This window comes from Leuresthes tenuis, unplaced genomic scaffold, assembly GCF_036924035.1.
Source record: "Leuresthes tenuis unplaced genomic scaffold, fLeuTen1.0.hap1 SCAF_9, whole genome shotgun sequence".
Taxonomy (NCBI): domain Eukaryota; kingdom Metazoa; phylum Chordata; class Actinopteri; order Atheriniformes; family Atherinopsidae; genus Leuresthes; species Leuresthes tenuis.
In genome coordinates, this window is record NW_027325363.1 from 14,206,492 (window position 1) to 14,219,305 (window position 12,814).

The 12,814-nt window shown below is 41.7% G+C and overlaps 1 protein-coding gene across 2 annotated transcripts in view; it reads left to right on the forward strand.

The window, feature by feature from the left end:
* The window catches only part of rsrc1 (arginine/serine-rich coiled-coil 1), a 106,095-nt gene that overhangs the window by 39,202 nt on the left and 54,079 nt on the right, over positions 1-12,814 (forward strand). For both annotated transcript variants that reach the window (XM_072392462.1, XM_072392461.1), the window contains exon 5: positions 726-762. In XM_072392462.1, coding sequence (XP_072248563.1) covers positions 726-762 — 37 coding nt within the window. The remainder of the gene's footprint in view (positions 1-725; positions 763-12,814) is intronic.

Here is a 12,814-nt window from a genome sequence, read left to right on the forward strand (position 1 = left end):
TGCACACAGCATTTCAGTCTGAAATGTTAACAATTAATATGAATCCTCACTGTGTTTATTTCCTTTGATTAACCAAAACCTCTTTGATATCAACTTATCAATTTATTTTTCTATGGTTATAGTTCATATGATTTTTCTCACTATGACAATTGCTGACTGTATCAGTTGAAGCTGAAATTATTAGTTGTTTAATCAATCAACGGAAAACACTCTGTTGTTTTTTTCCCCCTAAATAAAAAAACTTGTTTTTTCCTCCCGAAGCAAAAGCAGTAGCTATAACTTTTTGAATTTGAAGATTTATTTATTTATTTTTTGCTGTGTGCTCATTCAACATCAAAACTCAATATGTTGGGGCTTTAAATTATTGGTTTGTTGCTTGCTGCCTAAAGACATTTCAAGACATAAGCGCCTGCCTTTGGAAGCTTTTAAAAGCATTTGGCTATTCTGTTTTTTGACATGCTATAACGTTACAATGAATCATCTGATCAAGAAGATAAGTAGATTAACTATTGATGAGAAAAAGATTATTTAGAACCTTAATGAGGTTAGATTATGTTCCATTTTATTGTGGTAAACTACTGAGAAATTAATTCTGAAGAACACAGACAACAGAATTTGTTCTGTGTGTGTCTGTGTGTGTGCATTTCCACAAAGATGCTTTTATTAAATGAGTTTTTGTGTCGGCACTTTAAATAAAGTGGGGGAAATGTGTTGCTGTGTTTCAGGGACGCCGGGAGCATCAAAGGCAGATTAGAACATCTGGTAAGTTCTATTTGACACACACAAACACACACACACACACACACGAACTTGCACACTTTGATATCTGCATTGTTAATGAAACCTCTGCAATTGCAGCTGAATACCTGCAGCTAACCGGCAGCGAGAGACAGACAGAGAAAACAGGGATAGATAGAGGATAGTGCCTCCCCTAGGGCCCGGTCCAGCTTTTATATTAGCATTTCATTTATCCTCGATTCTGCCCAAACGCACCCCCTCGTTTTAACTGGAAGTTGAATATTTGTGTGGTTTGCTTGTCTACATACCTGTATGCGCATTCTTGCATGAAAGGATTAATTTTTTTTTTGAATAAATCCAAACACAGGCTCCCTGTCTCCTTCTCCCTATCGCTCTTTCTGTCAGCATGGGGCTTTTCCACAGTCTTCTCCTGTCCATGAATTGAGAACCTGCTGGAACCGTTCTCCTGGGACAGCCCTGAAAATTTAATGACCAACGTTTTCAGGGTTCCTCTCGCTACTTGCTTTAATACGGGGTCACAGTGCCGCGCAACAAAGTGAAAAGGCGCTCTATCCTCTTTTTGGGTGGGAAGAAAGCAGGGCTTGATGTGCCCCATATTCCAGGGGATGAATTATAGACAGGGGTCAGTGAGGGTCTTGGCTCTCTGTGGATGTCGCATGCCCTCCCCTCCCTTTCCTCCCTGCATACTAAACTGCAACTCCCAGCACCCTACGCAAATGACCCCCGCCCCACCACGTGTTACGCAAATGACCCCCGAATATGCCACACAAATGACCTACCCCGAAATTCAAGCACTTCTCAGTAGTTATTCACTTCTGTGAGCCGCAGATCTCATAAAGTTGGAATCGGATTTCAACAAAGTCAGGCGCAGGTGCAGAAATGTTTCTCATAGTGTTCACAGCAGTGATGCGAGTGCTTTTCCATATAGTCCATTTATTGTATTGTTACAGTATGAGGCTTTGTCTATTCTAATGAACTGTGCTCTGCTTTTTAAGACTTCTTTTAGTCCTATAGAGGCACGAGGCATTGCGTTTCGTTTGGTTGGCTCCTAAACCACTTCTATGTTTGTTTGTTCCCAAATAAGAGATATCAAGTGGTTTACTCTACAGTGAGGAATACATTGCAACCTACAGTTGCCAAGTTTGTTTCTGAAAGTCTTTGCAAAAACTTGTGCACATGTTGTACAAGCACAACTGTAGAGATTTCATGGTATTCTATGTACTGTAGAGATGTTTTCAGGTTTGAAATAAGACAGACTTTGAATAAATATGTTTAGATCTGAACATAGTAATGGTCTAGTTTAGGTTAGAAGATGTCTGGGGGTGTGTCTACAAATGTGATTGATGTACTTCTCCATAAAATTTTGTTTGAATTATTCAAGAGTGTGTTAGATGCATAAACAGCATTAATCAATACGTGTATGGGCAGTTATATCCAGGCAAACATTATGAGAGCCTGTATCTCATGCAGAGATGAGTCTTCCTCTTACACACGTGGAGTAATGCAAACTAATTTAGATGAGGCTTAAGTGATTCTGGGTCCGTTTTTAGTTCGGACAAATTATCTTTGCAAGTGCTTTAATGTGTGTGCCGTATACATAAGAAAAGTCACTAGTGAGTGTGGTTGGTGTCATACTTGTTGCACACAAAGTAAACTAAAAGGGCAGTCACTAAGGACATCCCTCTGCCAAGGTCATTGCCCTGTTCTACAGTTTCAGTTTTCATGACAAACCGCCAAACAAACAACACTGAAAACTTACTTCAAGCAAGTTCAGTTCTCCCCTTTGTTTGGGAATTACATGTGTCATACGGTCCCTTATGTGCTAAACTCTAATTAGTTTTACTAAGGAGTAGTTGGGAAATTTGGACCAAATTCACTTTAAACCTAATGATGTTCTCATTACGAGTCGTATTGTTTATGTGAAATCTGGGTTTCCTGGCAGGTGTTGGGTCAGAAATGACACAGCGACTGCACCAAGTTCACCCACAGAGAGTGTTTATAACATGACAGTGTTTAATTATTAGTCGCTGATTGTGTTTATACTCATTGGGATGACTTTGGATTGAAACATTGCACATTTCCATGTGAGAGAAAAGCACACGCAAACACACATCTGTTTATTTACCAGCACATTTTTTTTGTATATGCGTCTCAGGGAATTTGAATCTTTGAATACTGAACGTTTGAATTTATGGTCGTGTTTATGCTTATGGGGAGATTGCACCCCAGCAGGCAGCTGCCTGGGGGAGTGCAAGACTCTGATTACGATTCGGGACAGAGAACTGTAAATAATGGAGCTCATCTCCCTCTGAGGTAGAGTTGCAGGGCTGTTCGATTGGTGTTTTTCTGAATAACAGACACACACACACACACACACACACACACACACACAAACGCATATCCCTGTAGATTTCTAAACAGGCATTTATGACCCTCTTTTGATCTAGTGCTCTTAAGATTGGTGCATCAACTATATTGACACTTACAATGGTGTCACCAGCTAAAGGCACATTATCCTGTCAAATGGGTACCTTCAACCTTTTCTCTATCAAGGAGGGACACACACATATGTATGTATATGTATGTTTGTATGTGTGTGTGTGTGTGCGCACTTCAAATGATAATTATCTCCTCATATTACTTGAAATAATCTTCAGTGGTGTCTGTAACTGTTTGCTCATAAGAAAAGCTTCTGTTTTTATTATTCTGGTTCTTGATTTGTCATGATGAATACCAACCCTCTTCTGTTCAGTTAACTGTACGAGTGAATGACTGGTGAAGTAATTAGGTGGGCAATTAAGATATGTGTGGTCTGAGGTTTGTTTTATTGTTAGTTTTTTCGTATTTCAGCAGATTGACTGAGCGTGATCAGTAACAATGAAGAGAGAAACTTTGAAATTAATTGCTCCCAGTGCTCTGCGTTATTTTCTCCTTTTGTACTCACATGTACACATCCAGGCACACACACTTAAATACACGTACACAAGCAGCACCTAAGTCTGTTTTTTTTCCTTTATTTGCTCTGGGATAAGTGGTGCGGTAGGGGGAAGAGGTGGCCTACAGCAGCTAATCAGTCTAGATGCACGGCTTTTTAGAGCAAAATAGAAGAAAGCCAGAAGCTCAATCAATACACGAGGAATCAGGCTCATCAGGATTGCTGGCTCAATCAGCAGCTGTAACCATCGTTCTACCACACACACTGCCCGGGGAAGGATAGAAGAAGATGGGGAGGGGTAGAGGAACAGGAGGGATGGAGATGCGCCATTGGTCCTAGGAGGAGAGTGATTGTGGAGGCTGGTTTACAGGTCAGTCATGGGTTGCAGGTTAAGTTGAGGTCATGATTCACAGGAAAAAAAACCACATAGCATATCTAAGTTATCACTCTGGAGTTTACATATCTTCACCTAAGACCTTGTAGGTCTTTCCTAACAGCAGAATATTTATTGTAGAAAAAGGATGTTGAAACATTTCTAGAAAGGAAATGTTTACAGACACGAGAATTCCAACAGAAAAGATCTAGGATTTTCCAAGTTAGGGCTAGAGACTAGGCATCACAACAAAATAAGATTGTTTTTTTGGAAAAGGTAGCTTAGAAACGGGGGTTTACTATTTCTGATGTATCTTCACGCTGCTCCCCACATGGCTCGCTTCAAAGTTGGCTGATGTCTGAGTGTCCCTTGGTGAGTTGAAGAGTTTACTTAGGCAAGTAGCCTGGTTGGCCTACTGACAGATAGAGACCAACAGCTGTAGCCAGGAGGACACACTCACACATCAACAGGGTGACAAACCTGGCATCACTCAACATGGGAGTTAGTTGACCAAGAGTAGTCTTCATAATACAAGACTATAAAGAGAGAGTGGAACTCAAACTGTTTTCTTTTCTTTATTTTGTCTTTGTAGATGTTGCCGAACTTTGATTGTCTCATCGAAGGCTTTTTGTTGGTCTTTTTGTATTTCTGTCTTTTGTCGTCTTTAATCTGATGAGAACAGCTCAGATGGAGAGATTCCGCACAGATAAAAGAGGGAAAATGGTGGTTGTTTTTTTTTTTTCAGGGGGGGGGGGGGGGTCTGCTGATAATCTGCAAACAGATTTCCATGCTTGTTACACTAATGATTTCATGATATTTGATGTGGCGGCGATGGTTTGGAAGATGTGGAACCAAAAAAAAAAAAAAAGCGGGTGGGGGTGGTTGCTCTTTTTCCCTCTCATCTCGACGGCACGGCCAAATGATGGAGTAATTTGAGTGACCTCTGACTTGGGGCAAGCCCGGGCATAATTGCATGTCCCCTCTTTCTCACACATCCCTTATTTTTTTCATGTGTCCCCATCACTGCTCTCCATCCTTGTCGCCTGTCTCACTGTGGCTCGCTCCTCAAGTGCCCCCCCCCCCCCAACAAAAAAAAAAAAGAGTAGCACCCCAAACAAAAGAAAGATTGCATTAATTTTCAAATGATGATATTACATTAAGCGCAGAGATCTCATACATCAAAACGTGAGAACTACTCCCTTACTGTATGTGCTTCATCTTAATGGTATCGCTGGATGTCAAGGGCATGGAGGAAATTAAATCGGAAAGTGCAGATAGACCAAAGAAGATATTATCTCTGGATGATTGCAGTTTTGATAGGTATTCTAGTGAATTTCATTTTCTCCGGATCGGGAGAAGATGAGTTAGCCTGCACATTTGCTCATTTTTCTTCTACATGATTTATGTGAGTTGAGTATAAAACTCCCCCCCTTTATCAGAAACATACATGCATGCGCACTCATGCACATGGACACAAACACGTGGGGCAGTAAACGACTGCCTTTGAGTTGGATCTTGTGTGGGGCAGTTTATGGGAGTGCATGTGTGTGCGAGCATGGGTTCTGCATGTGGGCAAACCAGAGAGGATGGAGCTCTGTGAATTTGTATGCATGTGCATGTTTCAGTGTGTGTGTGTGTGTGTGTGTGTTTGTGGTTTTTTTTTTTTTTTTGTCTGCACAAATACACATGCCTGAGATAGCAGCAGCAGAGCCATCACCGGGAATGATTCCAGGGAGACGGGGGAGTGTCATTACTCAGACTTGTTTACATTCTAAATACGTAATGAAATCTTGTTGGTAATAATGACGGGAATAAAAGTTTAGGAAATTGTAAAAGTGGTGAAGTTTGAGAAATGAGGCCCGGTCTGTGAAATAGCATTGGGGGGCAGGAAACGACATTATTATGCAGTGCTCCTGCCTGCCTCAGACATGAAGATGAACTGCTGGCGAGTCATAAAATGCTGTTAGCCCTAGCCTGAAGTATGGCACATTGTAAAAGAGCCCTGATCCCATATTGCCATTATATATAAAAGTATAGCCATACACAACATTATTTTTCATATAAGATGAGCTCAGATACTGAGGCTGAGGCCCCCCAAATACAAACACTGATAGGCAGACTTTTTTCCCTCTTATAAAATATATAAATAAACATATTGCCATGGAACCCATCTCTGCCCTGATCTTATAGACCTCGATATTAAAAACAGAAATATTGCATTTTCTAGGGGCTCTGTTTTCCTCTGTCCTCTTTTGGGTATGGGATATATCTTTGTGTTTGTTTGGGAGGGTGTGAAAGAGGGGGAGACGGCGAGGCGATGCAGAGGGAGCCCGAGTGGAATTCAACAAATGAAAGAAAATGGAAACAGATGAAGACTTTAAAAATATAATGAGATGAATATTGAGCATATCAACCGGAGGATGAAGAGAGTCAGTTGCGGCGGGTGGTGTATGTGTATATTGAAACGGCTTATTGACAGAAAATGATGGTCACAGTGGCACAATTAGGATTAATGTTACAGTAGATGAACGGATGATGTCATCGACGCCATGGTTTTTTCCTCTTGATGCTTTCTTTAAAGACATTTGAAAGGTCAGGCGAGTTAACTTAAACCCACAATTGACTAATGTATGAAGCCAGGATATATTTTTTTTAATCTCTTCTCCTCTGTGAGGCTATTCAAACGCCTAATTTCTTTTCTTTTCTTTATTGTCCGACTCTATAGTAAGTTTACTTGAGAAAGAGGTCATAGAGCTATAGATAAAAACTAGAGGAACACGCATCCCTCTGTGCAAACACGTGGACTCAGCATTTTCTTGCAATTGGAAAGTGAAAACATGTGATCTGCTAAGTTTGTCAAAACGATGCCACAAATGAGTGTTGACATTCGCAAATGACAGTGAATGACAAAACTCATTGTTGCTATTGAGTTCCTGTGACCAGCTTTTCTATTTTCAGTTGAAATGAACTTGGACGGTTACAAAGCGCTGTGAGCAGTAACCTCGCTCAGCAGAGAACTGACATGTGCTTGTTCCCCTCATATAGTTGATGTGAAATGAAAAAAAAAAAATCAAACGGTGTTAGCGCTGCATGCGGTCGGCGAACTACATTTCGCTCTTACAGCGTCATGCAAAAGTTGGGTCAAAATCACTGAATAGTTCAAGCGAATAAAAGGTGACCGGAATCCCAAGAGGTAACGATGACGTGTTTCTTTCACATTTCAAACCGGATTGAAAGTAGAAAAAAAAGGTTCCAAATCAAGGCTTTGGAAGCACTGCGTGATCGGTGCTTTGTTGAATGACCCTCGGTTTGTACTTCTTAAGGCAGTCCATTGTTGATTTTGAGATATTTCTGATCAATCCACGAGGCTTGTTTAGATGCGCATTTGCAAAACTTTGTGGAGAAGATGGAAGAGAGGCGTCTTTTTGATGACTTCTTCGTGGAAGTCATATTTGTGCGGGTGCGGCTGCACAGTGCACAAGAAAACCTTCTGATCTGTTGCTCTGTGAGAAGTTTTCTCGGAAAGTTAACTTTGTCCTCTGGACATCAGTTTGACCACAGGTTGCTGACGCGACCAGAAAAATCCTTCTCCTATCTTTTCAAACTCTTCTCCTACTATAATGGAATCGACTGTTTAGCTTTCTGCTTAGCATTCTTAAAAAAAATTTAGTCTTCAGTGACCTATTCCCCTGTTGTTCTATTGCATTGTGCAGTAAAGGGGATGAGTTACAGTACTTGCTGCTCCATGGAGCACTAAATGAGCCACCAGTGCTTCACTTCTCCACCGTATCTTCCTGTTCTCTTCATCAGGTGTTAATCGCATAAACTCACATCAGGCAGTAAAGTGACATGAAGTGACCATGATAGGCAAAGACTGAGAGAGTCTTTATCGAAAAATAAAAGAATGGACAGATAATATGAGGGAGAAATGACTGTTGCTGTGGAGATTTATTCCGTTCGGTTTTCTCCTGACTCATGTGTCCAGTCCAACTGAGGAAGTAAATCACTTAGTGTGACTGGCGTCCAACCATCATATCACAGTCAGACCAGACAGTCTGACCTTTGTTCTGCTTCTCTGTGCGTGCTCCAGTCAACTGACCCACCAATCTTTGCTTTGTCTTGTTGGCCACAAGCCTGGTGATAATCATGATAATGATAATAATGGTGGCTTTGAGCGGAGCATGGCTACAAATAGATGAAATTTCCGGCACGCTCATTACACACAAGGTTGCATTGTCTTTACCAAGCAGAGTGAGGCAGATTTATTTTTCTAATGGGACGTGTTTATTTTTGACTAATGGGACAGACACTGGGCACTTAGCTCAGCTAAGCGTGTCTTGGTGTGTCTGTCGTCACTGCGATGAGGTATGCGAACGAGCTGGGGGGGTTTACTGGGCGCATGCTGGACTTCCTGTCACGTTTAGGGCAAGAGTCGAGCAGCCATGGGTGCCACTGCCGAGAGGAGTGGCCTAAAAGTAGTGGATTCTTTTACAGCGGCGACTTAAATAGGAGGATGTTTTCTTTAAAGGGTGTTCCTATAAACTGTGACAGAGAGGAAAAAAAGCCCATTTAATCAATAGTAACACCTGGTGTCTACACACAGGATTTGATTTCATTCGTGCATTAAGCCTGGTCTTGTGATTCTTATCAGATAATATTCATTGCCAGATATGACAGCACGACAGAAATACGTCGATATGCAACAATCAGGCCTTTTTGTATGCTGTGGTGGTATTGGAAACCTGAATTTTAAACATAATTTGGAGGAACTACAAGAATAAATGTATAAGTATTCAAAATTATGGAACAGCAGCAAGCAGACGGACGATGAAATATTGCATTTGACACAAATATTGGTACCCTTGTGATCATTTTAAAGTAAATAAAGAAATAAAAAAAATCAGGTAAAATGATGAGTTCACTGCATAAAAAGGAGGTGAAGACAGAAGCTGCCCTACTGGCTACAAGACAATCCTGTTTAAAGAAGTTTCAGTCACAGAGTGAAAAGATGCTTCCAGAAGCTAAGGAGAAACTTCATCTTATAGGTCTGTAAAGTTGGTGTGTTCTGTGGAAAAAGCTCCACCATGACAAGTCTGCAGGGGTGGATTCAGGGTCTGCTATATTTCTACTGTCACTACTGTTAGAAAATGTGTGCCTATTTATATGATCACTGCTGTTTGCCCTCTCTCTGTGACACCTGGCGTTACACCATGCCTTTGAGTGTGGCCATTTGGGACACTTGAATGTGGAATGTTAAGGTTTTTTGGTATCTGTCGTAAGAGGTAGTTGCATTCCATCATATTTGTGCCTGTTGGTCAGTTGGTAACAAACTGTAAAACTTGTGGCAGGTCTTCTTGTTCTCAAGCAAGACAATATCTGAATCCGGGTCCTGCGTGTGGCTCCTTCCACAGCGCTGCAGCTGTATGTGTGTGTGTGTGTGTGCGCGCGTACTTGTCTTTCTATATTCATATAATTCAAAAACCTTGTTTTTATGGTAATTGTTTGGTTTAAGGTTGGGATGGTTAGGGTTTGTATTTGATTCTCTTTTCAGGTTAATAGCATGACAACATATAAGTGCAGCCCATTCACCATATGAATCGCTTTGTAACATCACACCATTAAACAGAAGTCATCTATTGACCTTTTTCTCTTTAATGCTGCCTGCGTTAGCGCTCTCTTGCTTTTTCGTCTTCCTCACTCTCTTCCTGTTTTTGTCTTCTGTATTTCCCGGGATGTGAGGAAAATTGAGCAACGTTCCCCATCTTTTGTCTCTTTTCCACAGTTTGTGATAATCTAAAACCTCTGCAAGGAAAACACTCCTCATTTAAGTCGCTCTACCCCCCCGACATGCGCCCACAATCTCTTCTACGGGTGTCTCATGTTTGTTTGTGTTCGTCGGAAAAGGCACTTTTCTAATTGAGGGGCTCAGCCTCTTCAGATGCAGTGGGTGCCTCTCTCCCAGTGGGGGGGGACCACAGATCTGCCTCTGGGGAGCACAATTAACGCTTTTTTATTGTTTGCTAATGAAGTACACAGAGAGACGAGCAGGCATTTGTGAATTAGAATGAAAAATACTCTTGTGGGAAAGTGAAAACATTTAATGTGTTTGTGCGCACGTTGTGTTAATGTTTGCCTGTTTGTGTTCTGACTTCTAAGTTTCTTTTTCATAATTTCATATTACTCAGCCTGTTATTCTTTCAGTCTCTATTCGGCGCTGTAGACAAGATACATGTAGATTCTCTATTTTTTCTAAATTTACTTTCTCTCTTCAGCATTTATTTAAACGGCAGGTCAACACGCTGAGCACAACGCAGCTTTCATATCTTCTCCTTCAACTACCAAACATGTTGTACCACTCTGGCTGCGATCCAATCACTGTTTGTTGTTATTAAGAAACAGTTGCCTTCACTTTACTGCTTATTGTTGTAAGAAAAGCGAGCTGCTTGGGAATTCAACCCTGATGGACAGTGTACAGTAGCAGCACCAGTGTAATTCAGTATTTTGTTACCCCTTGAGGAAATGTCATGCGTGTGTGTATGTGTGTGTGTTTTGCATTTACAATGCATGGACTTACATGTGCCTCAAGGCCAATGTAAACAAATGCTAATGTAATTACGGCGTGGGTGTTGTAATAAACTGTAACTAAAATGATTGTGCAGCGCACATGTGGTGTGTTATTGCTTCAAGTGACTGATTGGACCAACACTGATTTCTGTGTCATTGTAATTGTTCGGCAAACTAAAGCCAACACCATTAAACCGGGTTTGAATCCCGCCCACCTCTTTTGTTTTGTGGCGTGTAATCCCTCCTTTTGTCGTAAAATTGTTTCTGTAGCTGCAAAGATGCTAAAACCTGGGCAGAAATTTCCTGAATTCTGAACAAATCAGGTCTACATGAGGGCGGAAGGAAGAAATGAGTGTGTAGGTGTGTGTGCCTCTCCTCCTACTTATTCTTCCTTTCTGGCATAATAGCGATTTGTAATTAAGGTTATCAGGTAGTACCAGCCACAGTGTGTGTGTGAGAGTGAGAGAGATCCGCTATGTCACCTGCTACCAGGGAAGCACATGTACTTTTTTATGCACACTTAAACACTTACATCTATGTTGCATTAAGTGTGCCTCGGTCTGTGTCTGTGCGGCGCCTTGATGTGTGTTCCATCTACGATGCAGAACCCTGACATCACTACATTAAAGAGGGTCATTATATTTCCCTGACTGCCACTGAAAAGTGACATTTTTACAAAGTGACAAGTTTACAGTTTGATAAATCAGATTCTTTGCTGCGCGTGGGGTGGGGAGTTGGAAGATGGAATGGTGAGAGGAAGAGCCGGGTGAGTGGGAGGAGGTGGAGAAGGGAGGAAGCGCTGCCTGTCAGCGACGCCCCAGCCCTGTCGTCTAAATGATGCTCCCAGGCAGCGGATTCAGATCCCATCCCCATTAGCATTTAATTTCTCTCTAATCCTACACACGGTCTCCGCCGCTGCATGGTAACGAGGGCCGCTTTGCCACGGCAGCTCCAAGAAATCTCCGAGAGCAATCTGCAGCGAGCTCGTCTTTTATAGCTCGGTGCCCTGTCGTAGCCATCATTCTTTCTTGACAATTAAGACCCTCAAATATAAAAGCAATGATATTGGAATTACAGCAAGGCCCCTTTGAAGGCATGTCAGGAGAAAGGGTTGTGCCTCCCAATACAGCTGTCAAAGCACACAGCCCTCCCCCGTTCTTGCCCGCTAAATGTTTCTGGTGTGCGCGCACACGCACACGCACACACACACACACGCACACACACACACAATAGGAAGGGGAATATGTTGAGTCTCTGGCTGTGATCTTTGTAAAATGTGCTCTCTGTGCCCTCTTATCCAACTCTCTAAAGACTTGTTACAGCAGCTTTTGTTTTCTCTCTTCCCCTCTCACTTCTCTCTCCCTCGTTCTTTGTCTCTAAATTTCTCTTCATCTCTTCCTCATTGATTCTCCCTGGTGTGTCAGAGATGTTGCTTTCTGTTTTTTCTTTCTTTTTCGTTTTTCTTTTTTTTTTTTCTTTCCACCAGCAGGGCTTTCACAGATGACAAGACTAGTAACTCGGTGAAGTTGTCCCTTGGTGCTCTATGAGGACATTTTACAGGAACATTCACTCTAATAGTGGCAGTTAAAGATTATCATGGGTAAAATATATTTTAGCCTAAGGGACACAGCTGTTTTAGCGCTAGATCACATAGTAGAAGTTGTGTAAGTGTGTTGGCTGTCTGTCCTATGGTTTGTGATCTTTCAGTCTGCTGTGTGGCAAAGTAAATGAGTCGATCATCCTTTAGAGAGCAATTTGGAATGACTTGGGGCCTGGTTTACTAAACAGAACAAATTAGCTTGAGGCCCAAATCCCCCCAAAAATGTAACATCTAATCTAATCTAAATCTAAGAAGTAATTCACAAATGTAGCTATGAACACAGATGCTGTCAAGTCATTTAGATATTTACCTACACAGTCTACCATGAGCAGAGTGGATTAGCCAGTTTTGGTACACAGATAGAGATCATGGGGGGGTTGGGGGGGTTGGGGGGGGGGGATGCATGTGTGAAAGGGGCGTCAGTGTGGAGACTGTTTTTTTGAGTGCCGGTATTCTAATTTACAAACAACATAGGCAATTTGTTGCCTGTAATTTAGTAAATATAATGGGACACAAGTGTGAAAGTGGTTATGCTAACCCCTTGGCCCTTGGGTTATGACCTCATCTTTAAAAGGCTGATACG